The following is a 13,844-nucleotide window of genomic DNA, read 5'->3' as shown; positions in this document are numbered from 1 at the left end:
TGCGATGTGTGTATACAGTATCACCATGTACTGTGAATTGCCTGTTCTGTTCATATTTATTCACGATACAGGGGAGGGGACAGATTGTTTATGTACACTTATATACATTCATAAACGTATTTACCGGTACATTTATATTTACTAGAGGTTTGGGCCGCTACATGGCCCTCACACCTACGTTGAATGGCCGAGCCTACTCTACCGATCGTACCAATAGGCTGCAGGCATTTGACCAACACCATACCCAAAACCTTAACCTAACCCTAACCTCACAGGGAAGCCACAGGTTACTTTTAACCTGCCACGGGTTACTTTTAACCTGTCACACATGTCGGGAGCCACGGGTGAGTTTTAACCCGGTCACAGGTTAGTTGTAAACACTGTCTGAAGCGCTGGTGTTGTTGGCCTAATGCCTGTCGTACTGTATGTCTAACCAACGTATACACCTGTGCTCCGAGGAGCACTTTTTCTAGTTTAATAATTTGTTTCTGTTCTGTATCTGTCCTGTGTTTTATACGGCTACGACAACTGAATTTCCCTCACAGAATCCATAAAGGTCTATCTATCTACTGTAGGCTATGTGTATGTGTTGCTACTGCTAGTGTCCGAGTGTTCCCTCATGCGTGAGTATATGTTTGCACATGTTTGTCTATCTTTGCCCATCTACTCGATGGCAGCACAATGTACGTACACATGTATGTTGTGTGCTATTGTGTTAGCATGTATGCTATTGCTTATCTAGCTGTTTCCATGTACTCAGTGATGATGTAGAGAGGGGTTTTGCATAACTACATCTCAACTCGTAACAAAAATAAAGTGGCACGTGTATCAGTAGGCCTATACAGTTTGTACAATCCAATCTGTCATAGCTGCTATCTAGTGGACAAACACAAGCCTACAATAGCGACGCAACTCACACAGGGACTATATACTGGATGTAAGGACTAAAAATAACCTTGCGTTTTTTGTGTGCGTTTGACTCCCCCACGCAAGGCACAGCAAACGGACTCTGTCCAGGCCTTAAATAGGCCAGTGGAGTTGTCGTAGGACCCAGGTTGGACCTCCTGTGCGTTCAACTCTGTGCCAGCTGCCCTGCTGGCTGGGCTGCTACCCGGCCTGCACTGTCGGGTTGCATTGTTTTTAGCTATAGAAGCCAGACCTGCGCTTGGCATTTTAGTCCTCTAGTGATGATACCCAACTCAACCCCATGTCCACAACTGAAGAGAAAACACATGCTAAAGAACAGGCGTGAGTGGGAATCCTCATAAAAGGTTGCAACCCCACAGTATAAGACAAGTACAGTATAGTGTGTGTGTGTGTGTGTGTTCATCTACCTTGGCCCATGTACTCAGTGACAATGTAGATGGGTTCCTCTGACACGACAGCGTACAGCTGCACCAACTTGTCGTGGCGGAGCTTCTTCATGATCTGAGCTTCTTCCAGAAAGGACTCGGGCGACATGGTGCCCGGCTTCAGAGTTTTAACCGCCACCTTTGTGGTGCCATTCCACGTTCCTACCACACACACACACACACACACACACACACACACACACACACACACACACACACACACACACACACACACACACACACACACACACACACACACACACACACACACACACACACACACACACACACACACACACACACACACACACACACACACACACACACACACACACACACACACACACAGTAGCATCAGTGACACAAGCCACCACTCCATTCTGTATTAAGATCGCATCATTTCAGAGCAAATGACAAGGGTAATGCAATCACAATTCGCCAAATAAAACGCAAATGAAATGATAGTGAGACAGACGGGATCAACCACAGGGATGACGACAGACTAGTCAGCTTGCCTTTAATTCACTTCTAGGAGGGCTTCAGGAGGGCTGTCCCAACGGATAATTAAATGGGTATGAGATTTACGGGCGGACCTTAATTTAAAAAAACACACACTCACAGCAGGAGGGAGAGAGGGAGATCCGCAGGGCTTTTAAAAGCCCTCTATAACCAACATGGGAGCAGATAATCCATTGTAGGATGATTATTAAAAGCAATAGTACTCATAAGCTCCTCAGTGGTTGGGCGCCAGTTAAGCCTGATTTATACTCGGGTTGCGCGCCTGAAATTGCCAATCTACAAGTGTACAAAGCGTCACATTACAATGTCTTTAAGCTTGTAGATCAGCTATTTTCGGCAGGGGACACAAGTGCGCGATCAAGTTTAAACGAAGCCTTACTGTAACACATCAGGGCTGCGCCAATTGTGTCAGTGAAGGCGTTTTTACATTTTATCATCATGGTTAAAAGATAAGTTAATAACATAAGTTTTAATTCATGAGGAAGTATATTCATTTTTTTTATTGGATGATGTACGATGATAAGAGCGCCCCTCACTTCACACGGGTGTGATTTTTTTAGGATATTTCCATTGGAAAAACGTAGTCTTATATTCAGGCCAATAGGGTAATTTAAAATGGCACTCGTGAATCAATTTATTGGCACAGCTGTGTGGCCATTTTGGGTTTCTGGTCATAAGTATGGTGTGTGGACTCTACTGCTATGGGATGTAACCCCCATGCTGGGCTGTGTGAGGTAATAGGATCCCATAGGACAGGGTGCCACATGGGGGGGGGGTATCTCTGGTCCAGCAGTAATGACACGAATCAGCAGAAATGGAGCACAGTGTAACTCCCACTGAGCCTCGTTTGAAATGCTGTCTCTGAACGTCGGGTGCGGGGCGCGCCAGGGATTTTAATTAACCTTTACAGGTGTGAAACTCTGAGAGTGTATGAATGGGTACGAATGGAAGCATCCGGACCCATGGGTCGTACACCCTCAGAGTAAAATTGACACTTTCTTTAGTTTTTGGCTTTTCTGATAGAGGGAGAGAGAGAAGGGGAGAGACATGCAGCAAAGGCCGTCATGAACGGGACTCGAACACGCGACACACTGTCAGGCCAGAGTCTATATGTGGCATGTGCCTGGACCACTTGGCCAGCGGGCACCCAACACTTTCTTTGCTCTTGTATGTCACTAGGGGTCCGTGGCTTAATGCATATCAAAGCGGGGGTTCCTTGAAATGAAAAAGGTTGAGAATCACTGGTTTAATATAATTCATGAAATATAAATATGACTGGGAGGCACATTCATTAGAGACAGACAGTAGGACGGTTGGGAGGGGACACAGTATTAAGGGAGTCACAGGAGGAGGGAAAGCTCTGCTGGCAGCAAGCTTTACGTGAGGTTCTATTGACAAGTAATGGAACGGGTTTAAAGTGTGCGTTATTACCAGATTAAACTTTACAAAATAAGAATCCAGCATATCAAATGGAACCCAGGGCAGAAATAATGATAATGTATGCTTCCATCCATCGTCAATTAGAGGAAACCAAAAACAGGGGAAGTGTTGTTTTGTTTTAGTTATTGTTTTAAAGTACTTGAAATTGTTCTACAACAGGGTACCTTACAGGGCCTTACCTGTGGAGAAATATAAGTCATGTTTACCTGGGGGGAAAATATAATTCATGTTTTTTCATCAGCAAACAAACTGTTTTTTTCTCCATTGTCAGTATAAACAAATGCAGGGGGTTAATAAGGACTTAACAGGGTGAACATAGCATACATTTTCCAGGATAGTGTCATCAAAAGCAGTTAAATGGCATCCAGATTGCGGGCTTATCATTATTGACAAAACCCGAGGACCAAGAATGTCCCAAAAAATGTCTGAAAATAAAGCCAAATTTAAAAATAGCGAGGATAGCAGATCTACAAGCTCACAACGTATCACACCGCGACACGTTTCTGAGCTTGTAGATCAGCTACTTTCACCATTAGTCGTATGTAGTATAGGCTAAGGGGTTTAAGTGGTTAGGAGAGTTCAAAAAGTGGTGCGTTTCCTTACCATACCACACATCAGCAAAACATCCAGCCCCCAGCTTTATTTCCAGCTCTAGAGAGTCTCTGGTGATCTCCCAGGCATCGTGAGTCAGGCCCACAGTGTCAGGGGTGTAGTTGACACACACGCCGGTTAAATTAAAGCACAAACCATCTGCACTCTCTACAGAGAGGGAGGGGAGGGGAGGGAACACAAGGGTTAACTAGCAGGGAGTGGATCATGCAATAGAGGGAGGTGGAAGGCAGCCATGAATGTACCCACGAGAGCAGAGTCTCCTGACTCCCAACGTCTCCAACCAAGTGTTTTCCACATGTTTTGGGGAGGGGCTTACAAAGCCGAGTAAAGTACGTGATTGGAAGCGTCCTGAAATGGCACTTCTCTGTTTCTCGTACCCTTGCTTGATATCGTATTCCATCAAAACCATCAAAATCCAGAGTGTGCCTGGAAGAGAAATGTCGCACTCTGGATTTTGCTGCGTAGTTTTACAATAAGAATTCATGAGAGGTCTTAAGATGCTTTGCTTTCATCTCCCTCTCCCCATTTGGCCAGATCACATATTTTGTGTATTATGTTCTGATAATGTTCGAATGGTTTTTAGTCAGGTGTCTCTGCCAGCGGGTCAGTGTGGTGCCTTCCACACACCCTCCAGGACCGGCGATTGGATCCGTACCCATCCAGACCTCCCCAAACTGCCCGTTCCCCAGACGCTTGATGAGCTGCAGCGACTCCCGTGGGATCTCCCAAACATCTTTGGTTTTGACAGACAGGTCGGTGAGGCGGGGCATCCCCTTGTGGCAAGGCACCACCAAGCGACAGCAGAGCCCAGCGGCTCGGTCTGCACGCGCCGCACAGCCGAGAGCCACACACACACACACACACACGCACACACGCACGCACACACACACACGCAGTATAAAGAGATGTAAAGTACATAGTGAGACCGGGAGAACTGAGTTGGCAACACATCTTGGAGGAAAAAAAGAGTAAAGTAGCAGGAAAGTTGAAAAGCATCAGTGAGCCTATAGCCTTGCATAGCTAGACGCTCAGAGTTATCCATCTACCGATACGTGATGTCTAAATTCAGTATAGGGGCTAGAACAGCAAGCCAGAACGGACAAAACCGTTTACCCATTTTGTCCGTTTACTGTTTTGAAAACAAATCATGCCACCGTCCCAATAGGAAGGACAACCCTAAAGTATTTGTATTTCTTTTGCAATGTAGTTATTTTTTTTAAATCTATGAGTAGTTTCTCAGTACTTGGTTCTAGCCATTGCATTGAATTTAGATCTATTGGTATAGGCAGAGATCTCCAACCGTCTGACTACGTAAGTCTACGGTAAGCCTATTGGTGCAGGCGACATGGCTTTACAGGACACGTAAATACATATTCAACTATGGGATATTTAATTCATTTCTTCCTGGTCTGGAGTGAAGACAGGTTACAACATGTTGCTGTTAGGTGGAAACCTTGTATGTCCAAAACCTTTCCTTTTTTATTATTACATAAAATAAATAAATAAACATTTTTTTTTACAAGCTACAAGCTCGGCATTATTTTACGAAAAAACGTAAAACATCATTTAACCTTCAAAAGCTCAAGGTATTCCTTTCATGTTAATATTTATCCTAATATTTATCCTTTTTTTTTTACAGTTTGAAATCTAGGCGATTGCATCTGTTTGTGGTACGGGTGGTGGGGTGGAGAGAGGATAAAATCGTATCCTGCTGACTAAATACAGGGAAAACCGTGGCTCAAATTACTCATGAGCAATGGAAGCTTTAGAGCCAGTTCTGTACAAGGACTATCAGGAGATGACGTCATGGCTCGCTTTGGCTAATTGCACGTACAGTATGACTCCCATACAGTTTACGATAATGGCAGCACTGTAATTGCTAAGAGGACGGTTGGGCTGTCGATCAGTCCTCACGCGGAGAAGTATGTATACAATGGTGGTTAAACACGGTTAAACCGCAGCCATTTAATGTGCTGTGTGATGTATTTGCGGCTTGTTTAGGCTCATGAGAGGCCTCTAGCTTGAGCCTGAGCCTGAGCATCTTCCATTTCCTCTCTAGGTCACTGATGACATGAAATTGAAGCCTTGCTTCCTTCGCCATCAGAGGACGTGGTCGTGTTTGGCCATTATTGAGTATGCTGGACGGCGTGTTTCCATTACCGCATCGTTGCTGTCGGACAGACACCTCGTATCTCCACATTTCAACGTTTGTATAATTTTCGTAAATGTATGCCCGTACTAGTTCATCGTACTGTTGTACAATTGTCGCACAGGGGACAGTTAGGGGGACAGGGGATAAAAAAAAAGGGGGAAAAGTACAATGTAAAAAGTGTCACACAAAAGTAGTGAAAATAGCAGATTGGCTATTTTTACAATTTTATATATTTTTTGTAATAGTAATAAAATAAAAAAGACCGCTTTTGGAGATACAAGGTTTCCACCCAACAGCGTCCCCATTATCCAGCGTCCCCCCCCACCTCCATCTTCAGTGATAAGGCCCTGGGGTGTGTTTGTGCAGGGCAGTAAAGCAGAGATAAAGGCCCACGTCCGTCTCACCCCTGGGAGTGCTCAACCGATACCTCTGCCATCAACAACAGCCCCACACGCACCTCGTCGCTGTCGGCCGGAAAACATGGATGAACAGTTCTCCCTAACCACTTAAACCCTCTAGTGAAACGGACTCAGAAGACCGCCTTTTTTCCACCAAATTTGGTGGAAGAGCTACAAGCTCAAAATGTGTCAGACCTCCCTCCCTCTCTCTCTCTCTCTCTCTCTTTCTCATAAGAAAAAAACATAAAAAGATAAAAGTAATATGGAGATACAAGGTTTATGTGATCCTGCAGCTATACAGCTGCTGTGCTGGGGCATCGATACGGCCCTCTGTATCACTTACTGCTGCTGGGCTGTCATAAAGCATGTCGATAATGCTGGACCGCAGCCACGCAAACAAGACGACAAAACAATCATAGTTTGGTGCATAAAGGTGTGGCGGACGGCGTTGTAAAATGATGGATTCTGACGTCTGAGGCTCACTATGCTCGGTCGATTGTCAAAAGATGGATCGTTTATCAGTTCGCTTTCTCTCAAGGTCAGCTACAGTATATATGCAGCGGCGGAAAAGGCATGTAGTGCTGCTGTCGGGTGGAAACCTTGAATCTCCTATCCTACATACTGTATAATGAGGAAACCTTGAATCTCCTATCCTACATACTGTATACAATAGGAAACCTTGAATCTCCTATCCTACATACTGTATACATGAGGAAACCTTGAATCTCCTATCCTACATACTGTATACAATAGGAAACCTTGAATCTCCTATCCTACATACTGTATACAATAGGAAACCTTGAATCTCCTATCCTACATACTGTATACATGAGGAAACCTTGAATCTCCTATCCTACATACTGTATACATGAGGAAACCTTGAATCTCCTATCCTACATACTGTATACAATAGGAAACCTCTGTCCTGCATGGTCCCCCGCCGGAGATTGGGAGTTCGGGCTGTGCGCATCTGCATTCATCAAAGCCCCGCTGGCTACACTTACTTGGCACACACGCACGCACGCGCGCGCATTTACGTGTGATCTCACCACGTACATTATTTAAAGTATTTTCAAGTTGAGAAATGACGCGAGCCAGCTGCGGAGATAAACCTATTTTCATAGTAGGGCATTAATTCACGAAAATATACATAAATAGGTGAAATATGGAGGATGTTTCTGCCCGACAGCAACGATAAGAAGTTGATCTTGAGCTGCGTCGCTGGTAAGTTGGAAATTCAGCGAGAAAAGCGAGAGGTGATAAAGGGGCCTGCTGCGGAGTCAAGGTCATTGGTGAAGCGGTTGACTTTTGTAACGTTATCTGGATGGGCAGTAAAGATTGCTGGGATGAGATGGGTTAATGTAGCGTGACATAAACACATATGGGGGGGGGGCTACTTAGAGTCAATGTCGGCACGCTTAAACATACGTTAATGTGCCTATTAGAGCATGACAGGGAAAGTAGCAGTCTTCTTCACCATAGTGATAAGCGAGTTAGAGAGATGAAAGGAAAACAACCACCACACCACGCCACACTCCTGAAAACAAGTAATAAGGACACATGGAGGAGACGTCTTCACGCCTAAATCATCTTTCTCTGGGTGAGACGGACAGGGAAGCAGATAGAGAGAGAGTGAGGAGGAGGAGGAGGGAGGGAAGGAGAGAGAGAGAGAGAGAGAGAGAGAGAAAGTAGGAGGGAGTCACTGAAACAGCGAGACAGAATAACGAGACAGAATAACAATGAGATCAGGTCAGGTCAAGACACCAAGGTGTTTTGTCTGAGGAAGAGAGAGAGAGAGAGAGAGAGAGAGAGAGAGAGAGAGATATTGAGGGAAAGGGAGGATGCTAGCGAATCATTGTGAAATTAATTAAAGAAAAAGAGGTGAGGACAGAAAAAGAAAAGTAAGAGAGAGAGGGGAAGTAATGAGGCTTTTAGTTAGAAAAGAAGAGAAGTGCAGAATTAACAGGGTGAGAACAAATGAGGACACAGAGCGCTGGCTCATCTGGTGGATATCGACACGGTCGAGCAGAAACCTTGTATCTCCATATTTGAGCCTTTTTTGTTTCGTTTTTTCCCGTAAATTAACGTTGCACAAGAGTATCGCACAAAAGTAGCGAAAATAGCAAATCTAATCTAAATCTACAATGGTAAAGTGTGTTTGAGGATTTTCCTTAATATGGAACCAATGAAAAGTAGGCGAAGCTACACTGGATCCATTGCAACACTGAAAAGTAACGGTGTTGGAAATATAAGGTTTCCACCCGACAGCGACGACATGCCAGTCTGGAGTCAGCGTGTCACTGTCATCATCATCATTGTCTCCTAACAAGGCATGCGCTCTCCATGTCCCCCCCCCCCCTCCCCCTCTCTCTCTCTCTACCACACAGAACAGAACGCTCACTACTCCCATCTGAATGAGCTCACACTGACCCAATGTGTCTCTCTCGCTGTATCTCTCTCCTGACGAATGCGAATGAAAATAAAAGGCTATCTCTCTCCTGACACATAAGTGTTGCTGTCGTGTGGAAACCATGTCCAAAACCGTTCCTTTTTTATTATTATTTTCAAAATGGTGAAAATAGCCAAAGTGATGCGATGCGTTGTGAGCCTCTAGATCTGCTATTTGAGTATATTTCCCATTTCCAATAGTTATTCTAGTCCACTACATCTCAGGGTCAAATGTTGTAGCCTACTTTTTACTACTTTTTACACTTTAGGCTACTAGCAGTGGTGTAAAGTAAGTACATCATGTACTTAAGTACTGTACTTAAGTACAATTTTGAGGTATTTCCAATACTTTTACTTCTACTCCACTACATCTCAGAGCCAAAAGTTGTACTTTTACTCTACTACAATAATTTGAAAACTTACTAGTTACTTTGGAGATTTTAATTTTGATTAGAAAACATACATTAACTACTACAGCCCTATACATTTCAGCCCTTTGAAAATAGCAGATCTACAAGCTCACAATGCGTTGCAATGCGATACATTGTGAGCTTGTAGATCGGCTATTTTCAAAAGATTTTGCACACATTTTGAACTTGTGAAATGGGACATTGTGCAATATGAGTACCGTACTTTTTTTACTTTTCATTTTGATGCCAATACTTTTGTACTTTTACTTGAGTACATTTTGAATACGGGATGTCTACTTATAACGGAGTACATCTACATTGCAGTATTTATAGTTTTACTTAAGTAAAACATGCGAGTACTCCACCACTGGCTACGAATTATACTTTGAAGATTTTGATTATTATTATGAAACATATATTAACCACTTCAGCCCTAAATACATTTCAGACATTTGAAAATAGACGATCGGCTATTCTCAAAAGATATTTATAAAAACTTATATATTATTCTGCATACTTTTGGTATGCATTTTGATACCACTACGTTTGTACTTTTAGTCAAGTAAAGTTTGGGACTTTGACTTGTAACAAGAGTATTTATACATTGCAGTATTGCAAAACTTTTACTTAAGTACTTTTTCCACCACTGCACAAATCTAGGTTGAAATATGCCCCGAGCAACAACATTATCTACCACTGTCCCTTGAGAGACTGCTGCTGAAACTATGCATTGTTTTCTTGGCGATTAATTTATCGATGAATTGAATAATTGAGAAGCATGTTTTTTTTGCAAAGAGATTTGGTTTACAGTAAGAGGGGGGAAAGGAGGGTGTCTGCCAAGTACATACTGTAGAGACAACTGGGGGACCCCGGTCAACAAAGTATACTAGGGTTTTTGCTTTCCGTTTTGACCGTGCTGGTCTTTGCTCATGACGAGGGCCACATTCTATCGCTGCATATGAACGGCCATTCCCAAATGCAATTATGCACGGTAACAATGTCTGCTTAATGCATTTCTGGATCAATCCAAGGTAATGGACACCAGGGTGAAGAGAAGACTTGGAAGCTTTTAAATGGCTGCAGTGTGAAATGTTCCGTCTCCTCTAAAATAAGGCTCACTATGGCTACGCCTGGATCTTTTAGACGACAGTCTGTGAGAGAATTATGAGATGTAAGTGCACTGTGTTATTTGACTGAAATGAGTCGAAAAGCCAAGAGGGTCACAGCAGAAAGGAGAAAGGGCGTCTATGGCAGTGGCTCCCAAACGTGTCGAGGCAACCTTGGGAGTTTTGTAACTATCACACATTATAATTGCAATATATAAAGTTATTAATTATCTTTAATGTATTATATCAGTAGGCCAAAGGCCACTGTGTGTGCACTCATTTCCCAATACTGAAGCAAATTCTATACCCCAAAACATTTATTTTAACCACTTTGTGTTTTTTTAGATGTATTTTCACAAACTTTCAGCAATCTCACAACCTGTCACATTGCGGAAGTATGAAATAGCCTAAAAAAAACCGTTTCATTTGGCATTAGATCATAAGAGAGATAACGGGTATTAAAGAGGCTATTTAGCATGAATAAGGGTGCCTTTTCCCACCCATCTGACCACATACAGTAGTTAACGTGGCCGCCATTTCATACCATGTTTATTTTAATTGTCAATTAAGGCTGGAGGGAGGTATAAGTAATCCCAGGGTCCTGAATTGCTACACTAGTGGCAGTTTAAAGTCTCTCTCTCTCTTTCTGTCTCTTTCTCTCACTTCTCACCCGCTTTCTCCAATGTATGTTATCCAATAGTCAGCTAGTGTCCCTGGGTAAGACCAACAGGTTGACATGTCCTACCCGAGTAGTGCTGCACCAGCTGCTGCAGCGTGTCGAACTGAGCCCTGGTGGTGATGTAGTAGCCCCCGCTGTCCAGCTTGCGGATCTTATAATGCTTGACGTGGTCTCCCTTCACGTCGTCCCAGTCCCGTATGGACAGGGAGAAGGCACCTGCATCACACAGACACGGTGGAGTCACGCATTGCAATAGGCAATATGGCAGGTGGGTATAGTGTCTGTGGCGTGTTTGATAGATTTTTCCCATATATGGACTGGACATGCCCGGCATCAGCAACATCCCCATTTCTGCTTGTACATTATGTATTGTACACATATATTTGTTACACACTCATCAGGTGGATATGTCTGGTGGTTTTACCCTTGGTAGTTTCGCTCTCCCGGATGAGATAGGTGCCACGAGGGTTCCCAGTGGACAGCAGTTGCCGCTCGGCATCCTTACGACCCAGCTTTCCAAAGTACCAGCTGCAATCACAAGAGACAGCACGTTATGAGGATGCTCTTACCCAATGAATGAGAATGAGAATTTCAGAAGATATTACATTATGTGACTTTTGAAAGACACGTTTGCCCGGAAGCCAAATTAAGTCCTATGATGTGATTTGTGAATTATACAAGAATAAACCAAATGCTTGCATATTACATTTGGCTGAGAAAATGACTCTATATGAGTTCTCCATCAGTATGTTCATGAAGTGGAACCACACAGATGTTAGTAATTACAGAAAAATGACTAAAGGAGAGTGTGACATATGCTGTTGGAATCTGTAGCAGCTTTGCACACAGCAGGACCAGTCAAAGACTTGTGACTCCAATTACACTACTAAATATAAAAATAGAAGAAACCCATGGCAATTTGAACATCAACCAGCTGTTTGTTTGATTTTGGGTTCTTGTAGCCCTTTTGAAAAAGTAACAGGGATTGTGACACAAATGATGTTAACCTGACCTTTTAGCCTCAGACCCTAAAACCTGGGCTCAAAATAATTTAACCCTTTAATATGAATATCTATATCGGTGGTTACATTATTATTTAAAGCAGTGTTTGTCAAAACCTTGTGATTTCGGGAGGCAACCGGAGCATCAAGCAGGTTTCTCTTGGTCTGACATTCATGAAAAGCTGGCATTTCAAGGTTCCTGCAGTCCTGCAGACTGTAATTAGTCAAACATCGCCCATATATATGACGTCACCCTGTGAACAGGTTTCCTCTGGTGCCACAGTAGATCTGTGTTAATGAGCACGGCACCAGAACGTTCTCCCTCTCTCTCTCATTAACCTCTCTCTCTCTCTCTCTCTAGCTCTCGTTCATTCTGTTTAGTTTCACTCGGTTTCAGAAGGCTTATAATGAGCCCTCGACTTCACAACACAACCATAAGATCATTATTCAGAGTCACAATATGATGGGTGGAGTGTATGAAGCACTTCTCTCTCTCTCTCTCTCTCTCTCTCACACACACACACACACACACACACACACACACACACAGTACACACACACAGAGAGAGAGAGAGAGAGAGAGAGAGAGAGAGAGAGAAATCTCGGTCACACTGACCTGACATTTCAAATGCTAAATGCAACTCTTTATGAAGTCTCACGTGTCATTTTAGCTAGCTTGTGAAATGGTCTGGCAGATACATTGTCAATCAGGGTATGATTTCCTTCCTTCCTTCCCTGCATTTCTCTATCTCTCACACGGTATCAACGGAGAGAAGTGCGTGTTTGACAAGACTGCGTCCTTGTCTCCAGAGGCCACGATGCCTTTTCGGAGCACTTGCGAGAAGAAGTTACAGGCTGTGCGATGTATACCCCTCCCCTCCCCCCCCCCCCCCCCCTCCCCCCACACACACACATAAACACACTCACTCCTCAGCCTGGATGGAGTCCACTGGAGCCACATAATTACTGGGAATGTAGCCGTTTCCACCGGTGGTGAGTGAGCGAGCGTCCCACCAGTCACCTTCACTAAAAGAGAGAGAGCGAGAAAGAGAGAGAGAGAGTTTGAATTAAACATTTTCTTTATTAAAACCATTTCATGCTCAAAAGAAAAACAGAACACTGCATAAAGAGGTAACAATCGATGAATCGATGTGTGCTGACATTCACAAAAGCAGCCATGGATCATTGGCTACTAACAATCGGAACCTTAGTGTCTATGGCTGAGCACGGAATGTGATGTATGATGATGTTTAACAGGATGTATGATGTATGATGATGAGAGTGCCCCTCACTGCACACGGGTGTGATTTCTTTTTTCACAGAATCAAAGGTTTTATGGTCATGATTCACCAGGATCCGGCTTGATTATAGGCTTAAAATAATTGATTGAAATCTCTATGGGAAAAATGCATTGGCTTTTTTCGAGTGGAACCACAAAATGGCTGCCACTGCTATGCCCTATAAGGGACACGTCTTTTAGTTTCCAAATAAGGGACGATTCCATATTTCCATTAGGGAAGGTTTGGCAACCCATGCTGAGAGCTATAACACAAATGTCGGGGGGGGGTTGTCTAATGTCTACCCTTAGGCCGTGCATGCTAAAAATGAACTGTATGTACATGCACTCAAAGGACTGTCGGGTGAAATGCATAAAGCATCTGTGAAATGCTATACATATATACATGACGCACACAGAAAAATAAATCCATAATTCATGTGATCGAAAC

At 43.5% G+C, this 13,844-nt stretch overlaps 1 protein-coding gene across 3 annotated transcripts in view; it reads right to left on the bottom strand.

Annotated features, from left to right (window-relative positions):
• The window catches only part of fynb (FYN proto-oncogene, Src family tyrosine kinase b), a 95,882-nt gene that overhangs the window by 8,608 nt on the left and 73,430 nt on the right, over positions 1-13,844 (bottom strand). For 2 of the 3 annotated variants that reach the window (XM_080790185.1, XM_080790186.1), the window contains 5 exons: positions 13,045-13,143; positions 11,541-11,644; positions 11,183-11,332; positions 4,579-4,743; positions 1,335-1,514 (listed from right to left, as the gene is read on the bottom strand). In XM_080790185.1, coding sequence (XP_080646311.1) covers positions 1,335-1,514; positions 4,579-4,743; positions 11,183-11,332; positions 11,541-11,644; positions 13,045-13,143 — 698 coding nt within the window. Of the gene's footprint in view, positions 1-1,334; positions 1,515-3,914; positions 4,071-4,578; positions 4,744-11,182; positions 11,333-11,540; positions 11,645-13,044; positions 13,144-13,844 lie in introns of all 3 variants that reach the window. The other variant, XM_080790187.1, reaches the window with a different exon arrangement.

The sequence above is a fragment of the Protomyctophum bolini genome (genome assembly GCF_963924005.1).
Source record: "Protomyctophum bolini genome assembly, chromosome: 19".
In the NCBI taxonomy this organism is placed as follows: Eukaryota; Metazoa; Chordata; class Actinopteri; order Myctophiformes; family Myctophidae; genus Protomyctophum; species Protomyctophum bolini.
The sequence above is the reverse complement of the archived record's forward strand: the minus strand, read 5'-3'. Positions and strand labels throughout refer to the sequence as shown.